This window comes from Colletotrichum godetiae (assembly GCF_030913485.1).
Source record: "Colletotrichum godetiae strain CBS 193.32 chromosome Unknown BDP55scaffold_12, whole genome shotgun sequence".
NCBI classification, from domain to species: domain Eukaryota; kingdom Fungi; phylum Ascomycota; class Sordariomycetes; order Glomerellales; family Glomerellaceae; genus Colletotrichum; species Colletotrichum godetiae.
In genome coordinates this window covers 62972-85148 of record NW_026851260.1, presented here as the reverse complement: position 1 = coordinate 85148, position 22177 = coordinate 62972, and the positions used below count along the sequence as shown (strand labels likewise).

The window sequence follows — 22177 nt, the reverse complement described above, 5'->3', positions numbered from 1 at the left end:
ATGGGCGTGAAAAGAACTGTATTGATATTGCTGGGGACCTATTAAGGGACGAGGGCGTTGACGTATCTGTAATGACTGTTTGGCGAATCCTTCGTCGCTATGGCTTCCACAAGACTAAACCAACCCGCAAGCCAGGCTTAACGAAAAGGATGCGGCAAGAGCGACTTAAGTGGTGCCTCGACCACCAATACTGGACCCTCGACGATTGGAAGCGGGTTATATGGTCAGACGAGACCGCGGTTGCCCTCAACCACCGCCGCGGTAGCTATAAGCTCTGGCGTCGCCCAGACGAGGCCTACTCTAGGCAGTACATACGAGAGAGGTGGAAGGGTTATTCCGAATTCATGTTTTGGGGGTCTTTCTCATACGATTCGAAAGGGCCGTGCCACTGTTGGATTCCCGAGACTGCTGCTGAGAGGAAGGCTGCCGACGCAGTGATTACCGAGCTTAACGCAGAGCTCGAGCCCGTTCGACGTCAACAGTGGGAGCTCGAGAGTGGTATGGAGCGAATGGGCTTACGGAACCAACCGGGCCGTAAGCCCCAATTCAATTGGAATGCGAAGTCGGGCAAGTTAATACGGAACGGCAAGGGCGGAATTGACTGGTACAGATACCGCAAAGAGATCCTATTACCCAAATTATTCCCTTATATCAAAGGATTACCTGGTAATCCAATCGTACAAGAGGACAAGGCACCCGCTCACGACCATCACTTCACCCACTATACGTACAGCCTTTTCGAGATTACGAAGCTTCTCTGGCCGGGTAATTCGCCCGACCTCAATCCCATTGAACCTTGCTGGCCGTGGATGAAGAGATGGACCACCAGGAAGGGGGCGCCTTCGTCACGGGCCGAAGCAGTACGTCGCTGGCAAGAGTGCTGGAAAGCATTACCGCAAGAGGAGATCCAGAAATGGATAGAAAGGGTACCTCACCACATCCAACAGATAATTGCCCTAGAGGGCGGCAATGAATACAAAGAGGGTCGTCGGGCTGGATTATACCGTCAAACGACCACTAATTGACCTCAATTGACGACTTTTTACCGCTGAATTGACGATAATTACAGTGGGTGGAAGTGGCCGAATTCTGCCGCTTGTACACACCCTAGCCAGCCCCTTGTCGACTCCCCTGTCTATGGCAGGGGTTGGTCTTGGCAGCAACTGCAAGGACTATTGAGACGCACCTCCGTACATTAGGTACCTACCAACCAACCTACCTTACCTTACCTAGGCAAGACAGGCAATGGAAGGTACGCATACATAGCCGTGACAGAAGTAAGCAACGTTTTAACGAAGTAGAAGCAGGCAAGAGCAAGTGGAGGTTGCCACTCTGGTCTGTACTGTGGCTTGATTCCATTGTAGGAATGAATGACTAGTCGTACAACTCTGACAACGACCTGCCTCACCTTGAGGAACAATGACTTCCCGGTATTCAAAGCGCTCGAACTCGCCTGATGACTGACAGTCTCCGACCAGGAACAATTCGAGACCGAAAGACTTGAGGACAGACGTGGTCTTTGGGGGCGCGAGCGGAGTCCCGACACAGCCTAGACAGCTCAGATCCCAATTGCGCCATTGTCATTGGCCCGCAATCGCCCTGATCTGGCCTCCGTACCTCGTACTTGCGTGCCTGCTCCCCAGCCGTAAGAGCGTCCCAGTGTCTCGGACACGCTGCACGCTGCGCGCCGCACCTCTGCAATTATACTTTGAACCCCAAAAAGTCTAGCTCAATCCTTCCAACTATCCGCACGCAGGCTCCGAACAGCCTCAATGTCCTCTCCGGCGGCCACTCGACGACGCGGACAGCCGAAAGGCATCTCATCGCCCCCCTTGGAGAAGATGGATTCTCCTGCCCGGGGTTACGATGACGAGAACGAGAAGACGGTCGATCAAGCCGCTAACGGTTTGGCCATGAATGGGCACGCATCTAGCGAGAAGTCTATGCAGACTGCTGGTCGTATAGTCGCCGGTCTCTTTTCTCAATGGATCACCGTTGGTGTTATGCTTGGCCTAATCTTTGGCGGCTGCTGCTCCAATGTTGGTGATCCTATACTTAATCCGCCGTATCAAAGCTACATACATGCTAACCTCGCTGTGTATAGGTCTATGCCTTGGAAGCCATCATCAAGTAAGCACTGCTTCTATACTCCGGCGTTGCCGCCCTTTGAAGCCAACCCTCTTCATATTTGCCGTTGCTAATCGCGCCCTCTTCCTTCAGAGTTGAACCTGCAAGTGGTATGTCATCATGGCCCTCGCAATCTGTCCTTCCTTCTGACAAGCTCGTGTACAGGAACCCTCTTGACGTTTGTCCAATTCCTCTTCGTGGCTGTCACCGGATACTTTTCCCAATTCGATCGATCGAGACCACCCTTCTTCTTACAGCAGAACAAGGTCCCTCTACGCCGCTGGATCGTCAATATTGTCCTGTTCTTCAGCATCAATGTGTTGAACAACCATGCGTTCAGCTACGATATCTCCGTCCCTGTGCACATCATTCTTCGGTCCGGTGGAAGCATTACAACCATGGTTGCCGGGTCTCTTTATGGGAAAAAGTACTCGCGCATACAGATCGTGGCCGTCATTCTCCTGACATTCGGTGTCATCACCGCAGCTTGGTCGGATTCGCAGTCCAAGGTACGTAAACGATGTCCCATCCCAAACCTGGCGAATTTCCTCGTTCTAATCTCAAGTTAGTCCGCTTCAAAAGCGACCGAGGGGAGTGGCAAGCCCGCTTTTGGGACCGGCCTCGTTGTGCTGTTCGTGGCGCAGGTCCTCTCCGCCATCATGGGTCTCTACACTGAAGAGACGTACAAACAATACGGCCCTCATTGGCGAGAGAATCTCTTCTATTCACACCTTCTGTCACTGCCACTCTTCTTACCATTTGCGCCATCATTGATCCGCCAATTTCGAAAACTAGCAAACAGTCCGCCTCTGTCGCTGCCGATGGCGCAACTTCCCGGCTTTGGCCTCAGTGGGGATGTTGGAGATGGGCTCTTCCAACTCCAAATTCCGAGCCAACTTGCTTATCTTGTGACAAACGTCGTTACCCAGTACGCTTGTATCCGGGGTGTAAACTTGCTCGCTGCCGTGTCCTCGGCATTAACAGTCACCATTGTTCTGAACATTCGCAAGCTAGTCAGTCTGCTATTGAGCATATGGCTTTTCGGGAATCGCTTAGCCGCGGGGACCCTGATCGGGGCAATCATTGTATTTGGAGCTGGAGGGCTATACTCGTTGGATTCTAGAGCCAAGACTTCAAGGGCGCAGAAGAATGTGGGTGCGAAATAGAGCCAGGAATCTTAGACAGACTGGACGAACTCACGTATCTGATCCAGCGGCAGGAAACCCTTCTTAGAAACTTTCAGACACATTTCCAATTGAGAACTTGAGTTACACAAATGGTGTCGGTTTGGCGATCCATCATGGATAATGCTTGAGCCTCTCGATAGGACCTACGTTGTGACTGTAATCATTGACTCATCCGGCGACCTTCTTGAATTGCCTATGCACTATTGAATGGTATTAATCTATCGAACAGTCAGAGAGCAGTCAAAAACCAGTTCCATAACGATACCCAGGGGACCCAAGACATAGTCACACAGGCAGTGTGATAGGCTATCATTGTAGTCGCGGTGGCAGTGGCAGCTTAGGACCCCGCCGTGGTCGCGGGTCGGAGGTCGGAGCCAACCGCTACCCCTCCACCCCCCCTCGTCTTCTCAGCGTATCCATTGTCCTCTGGTCCTTATCCCACATGGAGTGCTAGTGCATGCGATTACCCGATACTGCGATAGCTCCTCCATCATAATTCTGCCATCGCCTCTGGAGAATCACTGGATCTTTGTCTTCGGTTTTCTTTTCTTGGGGGAAGGGCTCTACAACACTCCTCAGTAGGGTTCAAAACGCTTCTCGATATGGCTGGTATGTACTCTTCGAAGCCTCTTCCCCCAAATGGATGTGGTAATTTTGATTCACGCTGGTAAGCTACCCCCCATTCCTCGTGGACGGCCGAGTTCTTCTCCTATCCTGCAGCGTATAGCTTCGTGCTTCGTGTTGTGCTGACAGTTTGCCCTTTCCAGACACAAGCCTTATTGAACCAAAAAAGACCCAACCTCCGCCTCGACCTCCCCCAAAAGAGGCCCCACGTTCTCGCTTCACGATGGTGACACCGACTCTGATGTCGAATTGGGAGCGCTGGACTCGCGAGGCGACAGTAGCTCTGAGGGGTCAGAAGGGCTAACTCCCAGCGATGCACCCGCGTCAGTTGCAGACCCTTTGTCATCCCATGGCCAGGACCACGAGGGAGCAAGCTTGCAAGACGGCATGCTTCCCCGCGATCTTCCCACAAGGACTGCCTTTTACGATCCTGTCGCGGACCGCCAGATGAGCCAGACGGACGCCAAACTCTTCTACCAGCGTAGCCAGGTTGGTCAGCTGAAGACGGGGAGTGGTGTGTGGTCTCAAGGCCATGCCACACCCCATGGCAGCCCCGTCATTGTCGGCTCCGAGCATCGTGATGCTGCCGGCACTCGTAATTTCGATCATCCAATGGACTCTTCTCCCCTAGGCAAAGGACATAGTCACGTCAGAGGGAAAGCTTCGGCACACGAAGACATGATGCTGCCGGAACCGACGCAGCAGCAAGCTGCCAGCGCAGAGCACTTCTCACCTCCTCGGAACCACCTTTCACAAGAGACCGACCCTAGGCTTTTGAACAGCGAATCAAACAATCTGGGCCTGGGCCATGAACCTGGCCCGAGTGTTGGCGTCACGAACCAGCATGCTGCCCTGGGCGTGGCTGCCTTCTCAGACACCGATCCGCACATCACGGCCGAGCTCAGTGCTATCTCGAAGAACATTCAGAGCATCATGGACCTACGAGAGAGGTACATCGGGCTTTCTCTCCAAGGACCTGATGACAATCCCAGGGATGATCCTACTTGGTCGATCTATCCACCCCCTCCCCAGCCAGCTTGGGGAGCCGAGCACGCAAGGGCTGTGGCTTCCGCCGAGCAAACCACCAGCAATGCCAATAGCCTGAATGGCAGCATGGTTCTGCCATCATCTGCCACAACAGCAGATGACCACACAAGCCGTCGGGTACAGGGTTCCGAGACTAAGCCCACATCGAAGAAGCGGAAGCCTGGTCAAGATATTGGAGAAGACTTTGATATGCAGGATGTGCTCCCAGTCCCCTCCGCCGACAAGATGACTTTCAAGCTTGACGACAGTGGTGTCTACCAAGTATTCGACGACGCAGAGGCTGAGGCTAGAGGAACCCCAGTCATTCGGGTCCCTACCCTTCGAGAGTTCTACATGGATCTGGACCAAATCCTGAGCATTTCCTCGGACGGTCCAAGCAAGAGTTTTGCATTCCGTCGGCTCCAGTATCTCGAAGGCAAATTCAATCTATACGCCCTCCTCAACGAGTATCAGGAGACTGCGGACAGCAAGAAAGTTCCCCATAGAGACTTCTACAATGTGCGCAAGGTCGACACCCATGTTCACCACTCTGCTTGTATGAACCAGAAACATCTACTGCGTTTCATCAAGAGCAAGATGAAGAAGTGCCCTGACGAGGTTGTGCTTTTCCGCGACGATAGGCACCTAACACTAGCAGAGGTGTTCCAGAGCATCAACCTTACCGCATACGACCTTTCCATTGACACCCTGGACATGCATGTAAGTTCTTGTCCCGAAGCGTGTATTTCTTCCCATGCCCCTGAACGTCGTAACTAATCCTATCAAAAGGCGCACACAGATTCGTTCCACAGATTTGACAAGTTCAATCTCAAGTACAACCCAATTGGCGAATCCCGGCTCCGCACAATCTTCCTCAAGACGGACAACTTCATCAATGGCCGCTACCTGGCAGAAATTACCAAGGAGGTCATTGCTGATCTGGAATCGAGCAAGTACCAAATGGTCGAATGGCGCATTTCCATTTACGGCAAGTCCCTGGACGAATGGGACAAGCTGGCCGCCTGGGTTGTCGACAACAAGCTTTTCTCCCACAACGTTCGATGGCTCATCCAGATCCCTCGTTTGTACGATGTGTACAAGGCTAGCGGGCTCATGGACAATTTCGAGCAGGTGGTCAAGAATGTCTTCGAACCCCTATTCGAGGTCTCAAGAGATCCCTCAAGCCATCCGAAGCTGCATGTCTTCTTGCAGAGAGTGATTGGGTTCGATAGTGTCGACGACGAGAGCAAAATCGAACGGCGCCTTTTCAAGAAGTTCCCAGTGCCTAAGGTCTGGGACTCGAAGCAAAACCCTCCTTACAGTTACTGGCTCTACTACCTGTTCTCTAACATGTCATCGCTCAACGCACTGCGTCAGCGTCGGGGATTCAACACGTTTGTGCTGCGACCACACTGTGGTGAAGCTGGTGACAGCGAGCATCTGGCTGTGGCTCTGCTCTGTTGCCACAGCATTAGCCATGGTCTGCTACTACGCAAAGTTCCGCTCTTGCAGTACATCTTCTACCTTGAACAGATTGGCATCGCCATGTCGCCGCTGAGTAACAACGCCCTATTCCTCGCCTACGAGAGGAACCCGTTTTACCAGTACTTCCGCCGAGGCCTCAACGTGTCGCTGTCGACAGACGATCCGCTTCAATTCGCTTTTACAAAGGAGCCGCTGATGGAGGAGTACGCTGTGGCCGCTCAGATCTACAAATTGAGCCCTGTCGACATGTGTGAACTCGCAAAGAACTCAGTCACGCAAAGTGGCTTCGAAAGTGCGATCAAGGAGCAGTGGCTTGGGCCAAAGTTCAAACTCCCGGGCAAGGCAGGCAATGCCATGGTGAAAACCAATGTGCCTGATCGCAGAGAAGAATTCAGATACCAGACCCTGAGAGAGGAACACGACATGTAAGCATCATGGCGGCACAACTCTGACTTGGGCCCAGGAGCATGCTAACGAGTTATAGGCTTCACAAGTACATCACCTATGGTTCCAATGAAACCTCCGACTCAACCGTCACAGCTGACCAGCAGAGTGTGGCTCAAAGTATCATCGGTGGACACCAACCTGCGGTGCAACGCGAGCCGGCCAGCGCGGGTAGCGGAGGCGGTAAGCAGACAGCTGCTGTGGGAGGGTCCAACAGTGCTACTGTGTTTGAAAAGGAGGTAGTTGCTTCTCCTGCCAGTCTCGCACCTTCGGGAGAGGCATCGTGGTCAACTGACGGCCACACCTCGGGACAGGACCCCAAATTGTTTCCCGGGGTTTTCAGCCGGGGCAGAACAGGGAACAGCCAGTAAGGTAGCTGGTTGGGCTGGCATGGTGAACAGGATGGGGAAAATAATCTGAATCCATCATGGCGGATTGCAGATCGGAGACAAGGTTAAGGGATAGCATTGGCTAATGCATTAAGATACCTGGATAAAAGACATTCCTCTTCACGAATCCATTCATGTGTGCGATACTGGGCAGTTTGACACTTGTTCAAACACGGTGAGCCGGAGAGCTTCATGCTGGAGAGTGTTTCGCGATCTTTGGCCCGCAATTAATGGTACCTGTCCATGATATTGCATTACGTAGAAATCGTAAGAAAAGGGCCTGGCTGCGCATGAATCACGACGGCCTCTCTGACAAGGCCATTGGACAAATGTCCAACTCATGAACCGCTCTCTGTGACATGACGATGCTCCCCTGTTGAGCAGCGAATCATGGGGGAGGGCCACTTGGGCTGCAGACATGAGGCATTTGAGCTTAGGGTGCCTGTCTTTCAGGTCACTTGCAACATCAATTGCGGAAAGGAGGGGTATCATAAGAGACAAACACTTTTAACTCAATGGTTCAATATTGTATGAACTCACCTACTTACAAAGTCATATGCGGGGGAATAAGAGACAAATAAGTTCTTTACTTTTCCCGAGCGAAGACGGACCAGGATAGGGGGTAAGGTATTTGGCACCAACCTGCGACATGACGCATGTGTAAGTATGTATGCTGTATATATATATATATATATATGTATTTATCCGTGTTCCTAAGTCTTCAGGCATGGGTTGACAGCTGAGCACCTTTCCTTCCAGGTTTCTAACAATGACGGCAGTGACGGATAACGGAGGCCCCCACCTAACACAACCTGGAAGGTACCTACCTGCTGCTTACCTTATGCCCAGTCACGCCAGTGTGCCCAGCTCATCACCAGTGCGCAAGAATTGTCTTTCTCCACACCGGGTCAGTCTCACTCAGCGTACCGGCCCCCAGCCCAGCTCCTCCGGTTCCCTAGTGCCTATCACGGCCACGACACCTCCACCATCATCGCATATGGCAATAATAATGCCTAACGGATAACCGCAACTACCTGAGCACCCGCTACGCTACGATAATCACGTCTCCATCTCCCATTCTACCACCTACTTCCCACCGTCACGCCTTTGCTCGGTCTAGATATTCCTCCAGCCACCATCCTGTCTAACACACTACATCAACTCTCAATTCCCGCGGTACTGCACAAGCTGCCAAATCGCCCCAGCCGCAGTTGCCGCCAGTTCCAAGCAGCTCAACTCAACGTCAACCATCATCCGTACTCACGAACCCACGAACTGATGCGAATCGCGATACCGGACACACTTACCGAGTGCGTACTAAACTGCCACCTCATGACTTGTAAGTTGTCCCTAGAGCATCTCGTATAACCATTATCTCGCGCTGTGTTTACCCCCGTCCTTGCTGTCTGTACTTGCCTTCCCTCTTCTGCCCAAGACACCTAGCTACCTTAGTCTATGGGAAATGTCATCGTACCGCATCGCCTATACGTTCCACTCTGACCGACATACATTCACTGATTCGGCGATCACCCTCTTGAGCGTTTGGATTTCCAGCTATGTGGCGGCCCTGAAGTTGACCATGACCGATTGTGCCTCTAGGAACCTCTTAACGCCCGATCTCCCGATCTCTGCGAGTTTTCCACCATTGCCCATCCGCGGGGACGCCGGCAACGAGCAGCGACTCCTCCCTATACTGTCCTCCAGCCAGAAGTACGGCACCCTCGACCACCACCCCTAAACCGCTGCCATTCTATCTCATGATACGCGGTTTTCCCCGCACATAAACGTCCACGCGATCATTTATCCTTGTCGAGAACATTCCGGCGCATTGAAGCCCAAGAAACCCCGCAAACATGGGTTTTTTAGGAGTCTACAGGGCCGTCTATGACTATGTGCCCCAGGCTGAAGGCGAGCTTTCCATCAACGACGGGGATATTCTCTACGTGCTCGAAAAGAATGCCGAGGATGATTGGTGGAAAGCAAAGAAGAAGGCTAGTGCCGACGACGAAGAAGAGCCCGAAGGTCTCGTTCCGAATAATTATGTAGAAGAGGTAGGCGCACTCGAAACCGCTCCCATCGAAGCTTCATTCTGTGTCGCAGTGCTGATCTTAAATGCATCTTAGGCACAACCTGTCGCAAAGGCGCGCGCTTTGTTTGAATACACTAGGCAAACAGACGAGGAACTCTCTTTCCCCGAGGACGCTGTTCTCGACGTCTACGACACGTCAGACCCTGACTGGATTCTGGTCGGTCTAGATGACGATTATGGCTTCGTACCAGCCAATTACATTGAAGTCGGCGAAGCAGAAGACACGGCGGCCCAACCTTCGCCGCCTCCAACGCTACCGGCACGAACAAGTTCTGCTAACGCAGTTACGGAAAGCTATTCGGAGAGGCCGGAGTCTGCCTACATGTCTGCCAACTCCAGTGACAACAATCCCGCAGCGGCTCTGGCAGGTGTGATGGCGGGTCGTTCTGCCCCCCCACCACGCGCTGCTACTCCCCCAATGTCACCGCAGTCTCCGGCATCAGAGCCATCGGATGAGGAGCCGGTCAGAAGCCCGGCTCTGCCCGCCCGTCCAATCTCACAGGCCGCACCGGCACCCGCACCCGCGCCCGCACGAATCCAATCTCAACGGTCGATAGATACCCGCCTGTACGACCAAGAACCCGAAGTCGAAGAACCACCCTACCGTGCGCCTGGTGGGTTCCACATGTACAATATCAACGAGATGGTATCCGTGATGGGCAAGCGGAAAAAGATGCCCACCACTCTGGGTATCAACCTAGCAACTGGGAACATATTGATTGCCCCAGAGCGTGCCCAGGATGGTCCCTCTCAAGAATGGACAGCCGAGAAGATGACGCACTACTCTCGCGAGGGAAAGCACGTATTTTTGGAGCTTGTCAGGCCGAGCAAAAGCGTGGACTTCCATGCCGGAGCCAAAGATACAGCTGAAGAGATCGTGGGCGCTCTAGGCGAACTAGCAGGTGCCGTTAGAGCAGAGGGGCTTCGGGAGGTTATTCTGGCCGGCTCGGGAAAGGCTCAGAAGAAAGGTCAAGTGCTATACGACTTCATGGCCCAAGGCGACGACGAGGTCACTGTTGCCATCGGCGACGACGTCATCATAATCGACGACACCAAGAGCGAAGAATGGTGGCAAGTGCGGCGTGTTAAAAACGGCAAGGAGGGCGTCGTTCCGAGTAGCTACATCGAGATCACGGGCTCCATCGCCGCGCCCACCAGCAATACCGGATTGAACGCGGCGAAGTCAACCGTCGAACAGAATCGCTTGGAAGAAATCAGGTTGACAAAGGAGGCTGTCAAAGCGGCTCAGAGGGACAGCTCACAGCAGGTAGGGCCAGGAATGCCTCTACCAAAGCGAGGCAGTAGTCTTATGGCAAGAGAAAATGGTAATAACTATGGGCAGAGGAGTAAACGCGAAAACGGACGTGGCGAAGGCGGCAGTTCAGGCCGATCTGGCAAGTCTAGTAAGCAACGACACCGAGTATCAGCTTCTGGAGTACACTGTTTGCTAATACCATCATCACAGAGCCGGATCCCGCCAAAGTTCGGACGTGGACGGATCGATCGAAGTCGTTCAGCGTCGACGCGCAATTTCTTGGACTTAAGGACGGCAAAATTAATCTGCACAAGATGAATGGCGTCAAGATCGCAGTCCCTGTGGCAAAAATGTCAGTCGAGGACCTCGAATACGTCGAACGCGCTACTGGCATTTCACTGGACGAAGACAAGCCACTGTCGAATGTCAAGAAAGCCAGGGCCTCACAAGCCAGAAATTCGCCCCCAATCGGAATCGGTGCCTCAGTTGGACAACCGCAGAAGCCCGAGTACGATTGGTTCCAGTTCTTCCTCACTTGCGACGTTGCCGTAGGCTTGTGCGAGCGATATGCGCAGGCCTTCGCCAAGGACTCGATGGACGAAAGTGTACTCCCAGACGTTGACGCCGCGGTGCTTCGCAATTTGGGTCTACGTGAAGGAGATATACTGAAAGTCATGCGCACACTGGACCAGAAGTTTGGCCGAGTGAAGAACGGCGCTGACAAGGCAAATGGAGAAGGCGACGGAGCTTCTGGCGGCCTCTTCTCCGGTCCTGGTGGAGCTCTTCGGAACAACACCAGGAAAGGCAGACCAGCACCGGCAGTTCAGACGAGTGATGTTGTGGACCCCAAGGCATTCGCTGCAAAGGGGGCTGGCTCGAGCGAAGATGCCGAGTCTAAGTCGCCTGCCTCTGCGTCAACATCGACGACCAAACCGGCCAGTGGTTTTGATGATGATGCATGGGACGTGAAGCCCGCAAAGCAATCACAAGAGCCCCCTCAACCTGCTGCGGCTCCTACTCCGGCTCCAACTCAACCACCGGAGCAACCAACACCGCCTCAGCAAGTGCCTGCTCTCACAGGATCAATGCAGGATTTATCAATGCTATCGAAGCCTCTGGAGCCGCAACGGACAGCCCAGCCGCCGGCACCGAGCCCGGTCGTCATCCAGCCACCGGCACCGGCGCAGGCACCTCAACCCACTGGAGCTACGCCTTCATTCTTTGATACCATCAGGCCAAACTCTACAGGCTTGCCCCAGCAAGCTGCACAACGGCAAAGGCCGGTTCCGCCTCCGTCCATGGCGACCACTGGCTCGCTGATGCTTCCACCGCCGTCGAGACCGCTGTCAGCACCTCAGTCTGCTCAGCAGAGCGCCTTTGCGCCGCCGCCGTTGATGCCCCAGATGACCGGCTTCCAGACTCAGGTGGCACCGCCAGGGCAAAGCATGAATGACATAAATCAAGCACGTTTGCAGCAGCAATATACCATGCAGCAGCAGCAGCAGCAGCAAATGCCACAACAGCAGATGAACGCCTATCCCGTGCCTCAGCAGCAACCAGTACCAGGTGTGATGGGCTTCAACTCCGGCATGCAGCAGACTGGTGGACAGTTTATGCAGTCGATGCAGCAGCCTATGATGACAGGTGCGCCTGCTCAAAGCCCTTTCGCGGATCCGCAAAGGCAAAGCCAGTTCTCTCCGATGCAGGCGCAACCTACTGGCTTCCCTGGTCAGTTCGGTCAGCTTCAGGGCTTCAATGCGCAACCCACCGGAAGTATCAACTCATTCTTACCCCCTGCCATGGAGCCGCAAAGAACCGGCATGCCGGGCTTCCAGCCGCAGCAAACTGGCATGGGAGGATTCAACAATATGGGCGGTGCCGGGCTTCAAGCACCGGTGCAGCCTTTACAGCCTCAGAAGACAGGACCTCCTCCGCCGGTTCGCTTCGGTGTTACAGGAGACGCAAAGAAGTTGATGCCGCAGGCTACAGGCCGGCGGGCCAATCTCTCCCAAGCAAGTCAGTACACTCGGTTTTATCTAGAGGGCCTTTTCAGGATCTTGCTAACCGGATTATGTAGCTCCCAACAATCCCTTCGGTTTCTAAATGCACATGCATTCCCGTCCTTGATGGCCTCATCTTCCGGATCGGAGCGAGCGAATCAACTGGCCGTATTTTCCCTTTCCTGGACACACCCTGCATAGCATAGGTACCATGTGTGCTTACCACCGTCATACCAGTGTACGTGCATAGATGTACTTAATACTACTCCTTTGACCTTGCTTCCCGGATAGAGGTGAAATCAATGATTTATTTAGCCATCAGTCTGGTAGTCTTGGCCCTCAAGGGCATTGCATAAACAAGCAGCAGACAGGAGGCACGTGTATGGTGTCGAGAATGAGACAGTAATAGGCTGCGTCTCTCAAACTAGCGTAGCTTCTCAACGCAAGTCAAATGAAATACTAATCTATCGATTACGTGAAACAATAAGCAATAAGCCACCCAAGTTCAAAGATCAGGCAACATCCCACCATGTATTTATACAGTTCTTCGCTCTGCCCAGTGCCCTCATCATCCAGCCTTCCCACACCACACACGCTGCCAAAGGTGGGAATGACAGACCTACATGCGAATGCCCATCCTCTCCTTCTTGAAAAGCTCTATGCCTTGCGCCGACGAGCTTGAACCCCGACAGATGGCGCTGTGGCCTTGGCAGAAGAGGGCTCGATAGCAGCTTGCTTTTCTCTTGACTTTGCCGGCTGGAATCTCTTTCGAACCGCACGAATCATCATGATGAACCAGTAAAAGTTTAAGCTGTTGAGAGTGATGTTGCTCATTAGGTACGTCACGGCTAGCCACGTTGGCACAGTGGACGACCCTGTCGCAAACCTCATGACACCGATCGGGGCGAGCACTGCGCCTGTTTCCGGGGAAATCTCTTTGGGCAGGACGGGATGGGCATTGATTGCAGCGTAGATGTCCGAAAAGACCTTGACGGACTGGTACGTTCCGTATACGAGGCGACAGGAGAAGAAAGTGAACAAGAGCATGAGGCCGTTGTAGAGTTGCGCGCGGGACCCAGTCATTCCCAGCTTGTCAAAAAACCAGTGGATGTTGAGGAAGGGCGTAGATAGCTCCCATAGGATGAAGATGCAGCCGTAGTAGTTGAGAAAGGGTCGCTGATTGATTTAGAGGTCAGCAAGAAAGATTCGGTTGTGAGATGTATCGTCAAGGGCAGACTCACGAATCCAAGAGAGAAGACAAAGAGGGCGCTGACAGCATGAGCCAAGGTGCCGATTCCAAAGACGTCGAAGTTGAGGCTCGTGACAACCAAATCCCAGAGAAAGTAGCCGGCAGCAAGGCCTTGGATCATGCCGGCAGCACCTGTGTATCCCCACATGCGAGCTTGCCAATCCATCGTGCTGCGCTCTTCGTCAACGAACATGACCCAGAGGGCCAAGCCGTTGATGAGAACGCTCTGGACAAAAGAGACAACATGAGCGTCCCAGTTTATGCGTCTCTTACGAGGTAGATCGGTGTATTTGCGGCCGACGATCAATCGCGACAGCAAAGGAGACACAGGGTAGTAGATGACCGAGTAGAGGAGGGCCGAGGCGAAGACTTCGTGAACGTGGATCGGTAGTGTTGGTAATGAGAAGTAGTCAGCAAAGGGCTGAGTCGCCTTGACGAGCCATGGCAGCGGCTCGAGGAAGAAGGGATCTTTCATTCTCCGTGTTGATCTCTCGACGCGAGTTCGGCTGTCCGCTTCTGCTGGAGAGGGATCTTGCTTCGGTTCGGGAGTACCAGAGGACGGCGGTACGCTGGGGAGAGGGTCGAAGGTGGGCGGTGCAGCTTGCTTGCGACACAGGACGTTGGGGATGTCTTCCTTTTCAAAGTGTTCTCGGAGAGTCGGAGAGGAAGGCTCTGTCACCAGATCGGTTCGTCAGTCTGTCAGATGCTAGAGGCGGTCGAGACAAGCAGAAACAAACGTGAGCAGTAAGTGAGTGGCCCAAGGTCTCGCGTGGCTATGAGGTAGGCGAAGGCAAAGCAGGGGTCGGCGCGCGGGGAGCTGACGGATTGTTGGGGGAAGCTAAGCTTGATGGAGGAGGACCCTTGAAGACTTGTAGCACCTGGCCGCCCGCCAGCTGTGTCGTGACCTTGTGAGGTACCCTTGGTCGAGCACTGGGCACAGAGGTGGGGCGGCCGTGAGCTCCAGTTCACAGACATGAAGTGTTTCTCAGGCAGTTATTTTCGAGGCTATTCCGCCTGTGAACCCAAGCTCTACATTGTGGCACGAAATGGCTGCGTGTCAGCTGCACTGTGGTCGGGGGTCGTGGGATGCTAGGGCCAGAGCTAGCTATCCGCCTCATGATGGCATCACACGCCCTGTAACAGAAGGACCGCAACACGGTATACTTGAGTGAGGCGGTGCTGTGAACTGTAAGTAGTAGGTAAGGAAGGTGCACTGCTTCGGTATGGTGACCGTACATAGTTTAATATCAAGTAGTCAGCATCCCGGTCGCCTGGAAAGCTCAAACGTTTCTGCACCCTCGGCCGTTCGTGCTATGTACTTGGGTCTGGTCTTGATTACTATCTCAAGGTATGGAGCAAGGTAGGTAGATGATAATGGGTACCTCAGCTGCATAGACGAAGTGGCAGGTGAGAACCAACGGCCCCGAAGCTGCAGCCCTCGGTTTTAGTCATGTTCTGCTTAAATTCATCGATATGGCTTACCTAGATGACAGGGTACCTTAGCTTGAGGTATGGTTCTTCGGTGTGCAGCTACCTTAAGCTACCTAAGCTAGCCTGCAGGTGCCACCACTTGCTCCCACCTCAGCAACTGCCCTGAGAGTGACAGATAACCCCTTGGTCTGGTATTCGACGACGGCATCTACCTTGCCTACTGCCCAAGGTAGCTATCGACAACAACTTTCCAATGTGAGCATCTCGTCAATATGGCCGACATTCTCCTTGACCTACTCGATTCTCGGCAGTCTACGAGCCTCGATGCCGACGCCAACAACCTGTTCAATCCGACAACGAGGTCAACCAGGCTCACATATCTGTCCCATCTCGCCGATCAGAGTCCGGAAGCATTAGCCTCGACTGAGCCTCAATCCCTGGCCCAGACATCACATTCACTTCTCCTCTCGCTTCAAGGCGTCTCAAAGCGCTCTCACAAGTCCATCATCGACTCGGCCTCAAATCACACAAGCCTAACCCGCGCGTTGCCCACTCTTGTCGCCGACACGGCAGACCTACGGAATGCCATTCCGAAGCTTGAAGCAGAGGCCCTGCGCTTTTCCGCCACCTACAGCAAATCTCGGGACAATGAGGACTTGGCGGAGAGGAAACGCGCCTTACTGCTACTTCGCAATGTCGAACGTCTCGTCGACGTGCTAGAACTTCCAACCCTACTCTCTTCCGCCATCAACACCGTTCCTGCTAATTACGCATCCGCCCTTGATCTCAACGCCCATATTCGGAGACTTCACGGCTTGTACTCATCTTCACCACTTGTCGACCTTGTGTCCCACCAAGCTGATGAGGCCATCGTGAAGATGACGGCCGATCTCATCGCTGCCCTCAAGTCCCCTGGACTCAAGCTGGCTGCATCATTGCGAACGATCAGCTGGCTCAGGAGGGTACTTCCGGACATGTCTTCTATGAGTTCCACGAGCCGTGGTTCTCAGGAACACACCCTCTCGCTACTTTTTCTCTGCTGCCGCGTAGCCACCTTGGACGCTACCCTGGGGGCTTTACAACCTCTTCGTGAGCTGGCTGATGACGAGAGGCAGAGGCAACAGAACGCCAATCATCAGGCCTGGTCGGGCGGGCAGCAGACAGAAAAGTATCTCAAACGCTATGTTGAGATCTTCCGTGAGCAAAGCTTCAGCGTTGTCTCCATGTTCAAGAGCATATTTTCTGGCACTGGACCCCAGACTGGGACTACGAGCGACGACGAGAATCCTTTTAAACCCATGCCATCGACACTATCAACATTCCCGCTTCATCTTGTGGAGATGCTCCTCGAAACCTTGAAAAAGTACCTCCCAGTTGTGAAAGACCAAGCAGCAAGGGATAGTATCCTCACGCAGGTTTTGTACTGTTCAGGGAGTTTGGGTAGGCTCGGAGGTGATTTTGGAATGCTTTTGGCGACATTAGGAGACGATTACGAAGTAACAAGACAGTCTGAATGGGTCGACATAGTCAAAAGGCACCGGCTACTGTCTGGGCGCCTTGAATCGGTTATTGGTGACTTCAAGGCGACAGGGGCCAAAGAGGCATGAGTCTTTGGGGTGCTACGAGTCGCAGTATCGCTCTCTGGGCACGTTTGGTGGAAGATGACTACAAAGGGGGCAAGATGGGAGGCAAGAAAGCCAGTCAAGAAGGGAGGCAAGATGGAAGACAAGGTCATACAGCGCCGACTCATCAGCACCTCATGAGACGGACGTTCGACGGCCTGTTAGCCATCGCAAGCAATGGGCATTGTTTTTCTCGCTGCGCTCGAATAGCAATCTACCGACAGCCTAGAATGTCGAGTTCTCGAGGAGGTCACCGGGTACAACCGAAGGTTTACGTTTCTCCAAAGTTGTGTAAGCAAACGTCGAAAATTGGGCAAGGAACGCCGGCCCTGCCGGAGGCTGTCTGATCGGAAAGACCCGGTCGGACCCATAGGGATTATTATGTATATAGCCGTCATTACACCGATGACGGCGCCCCGATCTTCCGCTGAGCGTTGCCCGATATGGCTAGCGGGTAAGAAGCACCGACCTTCCTCCACGACCATACCTTTACCTCAACTTAGCTACCTCATGTGCTTATGAAGATATCTATCTACCCTGCCAGCCACTCTTGAAAAGTCATCACAATTTATGATCGTCTTTCCGTTCTCATTCTACCTTCAATATCGTCACATCTCATTGAGCACTCTGTACATTTACGAAAAAGTTTGCTTGGTAACTCTATGGCATTTGCTTCTCAAATTCATTTTCGCACATAAAAGAAAGTCACCACCGCACCACCCGATATTGCACCGCAATCCGCCTAGTATCATCTCCTCGTCTAAAAGACACAACATCAGTTCTCTCACAAGTCTCCATGTCTCAACAGGCGGCCCCAGTCCGTACAAAATCATGTAAGAAAAGACAGAAATACTTATCTACGCATCTTTGTTGAATCATACGCGTGTTTTCTGCGCGCTACTTACCCCTTTGACACTCCTCTCGATACGCACCTTTGATCGAGTCTGCGCTGACCTATCCCTCTCCTCTCACAGCTCGGCATTTTGTTGCTGGACTGGGTTCCGGTATTGCATCGGCGGTGCTGCTGCAACCGCTTGACCTACTCAAGACCCGTGTTCAACAATCTGGCCACCGGTCACTGAGGTCGTATCTCAGGGAGGTTGCCGCTGCCCCAAATAAGATCCAGACGCTCTGGCGCGGCACAATCCCATCAGCCCTTAGAACCGGCTTCGGTTCGGCCCTCTACTTCACATCTCTCAACTCCATCCGCCAGCATGTGGCTCAGTCGCGCTTACTGGGCCAAGCCGCCGGCAATAGAGCAACACACTCGTCCTCACTACCGACGCTAACCCCATCGGCGAACCTGGTCGCCGGCGCCGTCGCCAGAACGTTTGCCGGCTTTGTACTCATGCCCTTGACCGTCATCAAGGTTCGCTATGAATCCAATTTGTATTCCTACAAATCCTTGCTCGGCGCTTCTTCCGACATTTACAGAACACATGGTCCACGAGGCTTCTTTGCTGGCTTCGGTGCCACCGCGGTCCGTGATGCACCGTATGCAGGCATGTATGTATTATTCTATGAGCTGCTCAAGAAGCAGCTCAGCAGTCTGTCTACTCCAAAGGACGGCAACAACTCAAATCGCCCCTTCGCCATTCCAACATCGCATGCAACGCTCGTCAATTTCAGCTCTGCCGTCATGGCCGGTGGAGCGTGCTCCGTTATCTCGAATCCTTTCGATGCTATCAAAACCAGAATTCAACTGCAGCCGGCCGTGTACAGAAACATGTACCAGGCTTGCCGCAAGATGGTTTCGGAAGAGGGCATACGGTCCCTTATGGATGGGGTTGCACTCCGCATGAGCAGAAAAGCAATGAGTTCAGCTTTGGCCTGGACTGTGTACGAAGAACTGATGAGAAGAGCTGAACGTACTTGGTCCTCAAACTTGGCAACAACAACGACGGCGGAGCCATAGCGATTACGCACTCCAACACATATTCCCGGGCACCTTGTATCACTTAAAGAAGCCCAACGTTCTGCAAAGAAGACTTGTACTAGTAGCTGATGGTATATATCCCCCCCAAAAACAAATAATATAGGTAGCCATGTTTGGGTGTCGTTCATCTCGGGTATATGAGGTACCTTGTGTGACCACCCCGCCCCTTGAATTGGTGTGGGCATAAGATCTTGTCTTATATAGAAACACCATCGTCGCGTTCGATGGCTGTCGTCCTCGGTCCCGACGCCGACCCGAAATTCGCCTTCTCAGATCAAGCCGGTTTCGCCCCTGCAAGATACATGAGGAGTGCGGGCGACTTGCTTCTCTTCCGGTCACTCTTCTTCCTGACCCACTCGAACTCTGGTTCGAGGCGGTGCGGCTTTTTGTCTTCGATCTCGAGTACGAGCTTGGATGAACGCTTCTCGCGAACCGACCTGGTGTGTCTCCAAAGGGTGTCTTGCTCCCATTCCGGGACCCATCGTCTGATGAGCACGTAGTCGGGGTCCTGAGATAAGTCAGTAATTGCAACAGGGAATAGTCGCGTTCTGATTCTGCTTACAACATCCATTTCCCATTCGACCTGGTATGTCCTCAAGGTTTCGATCGATAGATGTTTCCGTGCCATGCGCGTGTAGGTTGGGCGATTGGCGGGAACGAGCGCGTGATCATGTTGGGCCGGCCTTTGCCTCGGTGGCTCCGGAATCTTCTCCTTCTTGAGGATGGCGGCAATGGCCTTGTCATCGAGACCTGATTTACGTAGGTCCTCCTGGAGGCGTCTCTGGTACTCCTTCTCACGCTCCTCCTTCTCCTTCTTTTCCTTGGCCAGCTTGTCCAGCTCCTTTTGACGTTCTTCCTTGAGCCTCTGCTGGAACTCCTTCTCACGCTGCTCCTTCTCCCTCTTCTCTTGCGCAATGCGGTCTGCCTCCTTTCTCTTGTAGCGTTCCACAGCATCGGCAGCCTCCTTTTCTCGCTTCTTGGTTAAGTCTGACTTGCGCATGTCCTCTTGGTACTTTTCCAACTCGATCTTGGTTTTGAAGCGCTGTTCTTCGGCAGCGCGAGCCTCACGAGTTCGGATATCTTCGAGATCGCGCTTGGCGCGCTGGAGTTCGGCTTCCTCCCGGAACTCTTTTTGGACCCGGCGTTCTTCTTTCTCGCGAGCCTGACAGATTCGGAGTTCTGCTAGCTCCTGCCGAGCCCGTTCTGCCTCATAATCCTCCCGGGTCATGTAAGAGGACGAAGGTGACCGAGAATGAGACGAGTGGCCACGGGAGTGAGACCGGTGACGATTGCGGTAGACCTGCATATGGCGGTCGTCCTCATCATCGGACGAGTGTTCGTTGTAGATACGGTTGTTGATTATCACAGGAGCCGGGGCCGGGGCCGGAATCGGAGCCGGAGCGGGGCCACCTGGTGGAGTAGAATGGCGCTCACGGGAACGCTCTCTTGATCGGGTGCGGGTGGTGATGACTGTGCGCTCCGGAGCCAAGAAGCTAGGCTGTTGGCCTGCTGACGGGTAGTAGTTCCTAGCAGGGGGTCTTGGTCTCGCTTCGACATAGTGAACCTGTGAAGGCGACGGTGCTCGTCGCCTCGAGACTCGTATGTCAAGGTCGTCCGAGTCGGAGTAGTAACTGTTACTCATCGTGCCTATAGTGCCGAATGCCTCGATTATCTTTGAAGTGAGATTGGTGTGGACAGAAGCGGGGAGGGAAATTCAAGGGCTCAACCACTAAATACCTCTATGAGTCAACAATATGAGGCAGGAACAGGGAGTGCTATGAGAGAAAATACAACAGTGGCGAGCAATAGGAGGGGGGAGCCAACTGGTTTAAGAGATGTTGGTGGCGGGAGAGTAAGACTCGATGGTCATTTATGCTTTTTCTGGCTTAGGGTATTAAGGTAAGAGCTGAGGGGGCGACGACGAGATACGTGACATGAGGTGGTGGCCGTCGGTCGGTCGGCTTACCTTACATGTTAGAAAGGGGAGCCAGTGGTTGGATTGGCCATAGTGCGAGGGTCGAGCGAAGTGGAGGGGATGGATGGCCCACCTTGTAGATGAGGGAACATAAGCGACCAGGTCAAGAGAGGGGTTTATCATGTATGTACAGGATGGCAGGGCCTGGGGTCCCAAGTTCCAACACCGCCCGAAGAGGGAATTTAAGGTAAGGTGAAGTAGGGTAGGTACCTACCAACCTTACCTCATGAAATTGCTGTGAATGGAAAGGCTGTGATGTAGGAGCGGCGTCGAGGGGGATCGCTAACGTGGGTAGTTTGAGATGGGGAGAAAAACGGTCTGGATAGGTGGGCGCCAACGCCACAGGGTCGAGACGATATCGCCAGCTCTCTGCTTTAACCTGCCTAGTCTCCGTGTCCACATGAGCCCAGACTCGATGGACTGCTTTGTCTCGGCTCCTAAACCGCCGCCATCATTACTGCGTACTACCACCTTAGTCAATGAGTACCAAGGGTGCAAGCATAGCAACGCGGAGCATGGCATCTTGGAAGAGGACGCAGGACCAGAAACACTCACCTCAAGATGCTTTACCCGCCGGAGGTGTATGGAACACATGGAAGGCAAGAAGGCATCAGCATACCTAGGCACCAACATACCTTGGGTAGGGACACACTCTTGTGACGCCTGCCTCTTCCATCTATCGGTGTATCGGGAGGGAATGGGGGCAGTCAGCATCGCCAAAGCACGGGGCAGGCCGTTCATTCGTCGGTTCATCCGCACAATGGCTGCCATCCCAGGTGTGTACGGATACGGATACCTAGTTTTTGAATAGGTACTGGGTGTCACTGCCTCCTTACGTAGTAGTCCTTCGCAGTTCGGTGCAGTGTGGCAGGGTAGCAGGGGAGGTACGCAGATATCCTCTCGTTCGAGGCCTAGAACGGCTTAGCTTGATGTCGTAGGGCTGCGCGATTGCTGACAGAGTGGGGTCATCCGGTCTGTACGGAGCACGTACGGAGTGTCCATACCTTAGGTACGGATACACATTTGGGCATGAAAGCCTCTAAATGGCATTACTGCGTGGACCCCTTCGTCTCATATCGTGAGGTGTTTCTTGATACGAATGGGACTAAGATGGGTGATCCTATTAGGTATTGTACCGTTTGCCTTGCCAGATAACCATAAGACACCATGGGATGGGTAACCAGATGCATCTACGAAGTATGTTGTGGATGGCACTACAAACCCGATGTGGGGACCTTAGTCTCCAACCCCCCGGACCCCGGCACCCCGGCCACCCCCTCACTGGACTCCTCGAGCGACAAGCGGCGACCAGGAGTCCTCATGTCTCCAGCAAACCAT

At 53.4% G+C, this 22177-nt stretch overlaps 8 protein-coding genes across 8 annotated transcripts; 5 read left to right on the top strand and 3 right to left on the bottom strand.

The window, feature by feature from the left end:
• Positions 1-2363: 2363 nt before the first annotated feature.
• Positions 2364-3792, top strand: BDP55DRAFT_57688 (UAA transporter). Its single transcript, XM_060570788.1, has 2 exons — positions 2364-2636; positions 2697-3792. The coding sequence occupies exons 1-2, from the start codon at positions 2526-2528 to the stop codon at positions 3291-3293; spliced, it is 708 nt and encodes a 235-aa protein (XP_060431844.1). The 5' UTR covers positions 2364-2525; the 3' UTR covers positions 3294-3792.
• A 533-nt stretch (positions 3793-4325) lies between these two features.
• On the top strand, positions 4326-7264 carry BDP55DRAFT_548088 (AMP deaminase; the record flags this gene model as incomplete). The annotated part of the gene is made up of 3 exons (XM_060568808.1): positions 4326-5684; positions 5754-6874; positions 6934-7264. The coding sequence occupies 3 exons, from the start codon at positions 4326-4328 to the stop codon at positions 7262-7264; spliced, it is 2811 nt and encodes a 936-aa protein (XP_060431843.1).
• A 1871-nt stretch (positions 7265-9135) lies between these two features.
• Positions 9136-12729, top strand: BDP55DRAFT_692305 (uncharacterized protein; the record flags this gene model as incomplete). Its single annotated transcript, XM_060577101.1, has 4 exons — positions 9136-9333; positions 9406-10774; positions 10837-12642; positions 12704-12729. 4 exons carry the CDS (start codon positions 9136-9138, stop codon positions 12727-12729), a joined length of 3399 nt encoding a protein of 1132 aa, XP_060431842.1.
• A 554-nt stretch (positions 12730-13283) lies between these two features.
• BDP55DRAFT_548306 (TLC domain-containing protein) lies at positions 13284-14350 on the bottom strand (the record flags this gene model as incomplete). The annotated part of the gene is made up of 2 exons (XM_060568823.1): positions 13284-13802; positions 13868-14350. 2 exons carry the CDS (start codon positions 14348-14350, stop codon positions 13284-13286), a joined length of 1002 nt encoding a protein of 333 aa, XP_060431841.1.
• Positions 14351-15578: 1228 nt separating this feature from the next.
• On the top strand, positions 15579-16913 carry BDP55DRAFT_548313 (Dor1-like family protein; the record flags this gene model as incomplete). Its single annotated transcript, XM_060568824.1, has 1 exon — positions 15579-16913. The coding sequence occupies one exon, from the start codon at positions 15579-15581 to the stop codon at positions 16911-16913; it is 1335 nt and encodes a 444-aa protein (XP_060431840.1).
• A 656-nt stretch (positions 16914-17569) lies between these two features.
• On the top strand, positions 17570-18991 carry BDP55DRAFT_57481 (mitochondrial carrier domain-containing protein). Its single transcript, XM_060570762.1, has 2 exons — positions 17570-17761; positions 17903-18991. Exons 1-2 carry the CDS (start codon positions 17725-17727, stop codon positions 18841-18843), a joined length of 978 nt encoding a protein of 325 aa, XP_060431839.1. The 5' UTR covers positions 17570-17724; the 3' UTR covers positions 18844-18991.
• A 147-nt stretch (positions 18992-19138) lies between these two features.
• Positions 19139-20500, bottom strand: BDP55DRAFT_529263 (uncharacterized protein; the record flags this gene model as incomplete). The annotated part of the gene is made up of 2 exons (XM_060567829.1): positions 19139-19372; positions 19427-20500. Coding segments are annotated over 2 exons (1308 nt in total), but the record flags the coding sequence as incomplete, so codon positions are not given.
• An 89-nt stretch (positions 20501-20589) lies between these two features.
• On the bottom strand, positions 20590-21935 carry BDP55DRAFT_57551 (uncharacterized protein). Its single transcript, XM_060570774.1, has 6 exons — positions 21831-21935; positions 21459-21750; positions 21058-21276; positions 20831-20912; positions 20656-20749; positions 20590-20593 (listed from the first exon to the last, which is right to left on the bottom strand). The coding sequence occupies exons 1-5, from the start codon at positions 21868-21870 to the stop codon at positions 20735-20737; spliced, it is 648 nt and encodes a 215-aa protein (XP_060431837.1). The 5' UTR covers positions 21871-21935; the 3' UTR covers positions 20590-20593; positions 20656-20734.
• Between the last annotated feature and the right edge of the window lie 242 nt (positions 21936-22177).

Excerpts from the sequence above, each read along its gene's own strand:
- BDP55DRAFT_57481 (XM_060570762.1), top strand. The coding sequence starts at position 17,725 with ATGTCTCAACAGGCGGCCCCAGTCCGTACAAAATCAT. Across the intron at positions 17,762-17,902 it reads CCCAGTCCGTACAAAATCAT|CTCGGCATTTTGTTGCTGGA; the intron begins GTAAGAAAAGAC and ends CTCCTCTCACAG.
- BDP55DRAFT_57688 (XM_060570788.1), top strand. The coding sequence starts at position 2,526 with ATGGTTGCCGGGTCTCTTTATGGGAAAAAGTACTCGCGCATACAGATC. Across the intron at positions 2,637-2,696 it reads GGTCGGATTCGCAGTCCAAG|TCCGCTTCAAAAGCGACCGA; the intron begins GTACGTAAACGA and ends ATCTCAAGTTAG.
- BDP55DRAFT_57551 (XM_060570774.1), bottom strand. The coding sequence starts at position 21,870 with ATGCCCAAATGTGTATCCGTACCTAAGGTATGGACACTCC. Across the intron at positions 21,277-21,458 it reads CAAGGTATGTTGGTGCCTAG|GAGCCGAGACAAAGCAGTCC; the intron begins GTATGCTGATGC and ends GCGGCGGTTTAG. Across the intron at positions 20,913-21,057 it reads CAGCAATTTCATGAGGTAAG|GTGGGCCATCCATCCCCTCC; the intron begins GTTGGTAGGTAC and ends CTCATCTACAAG.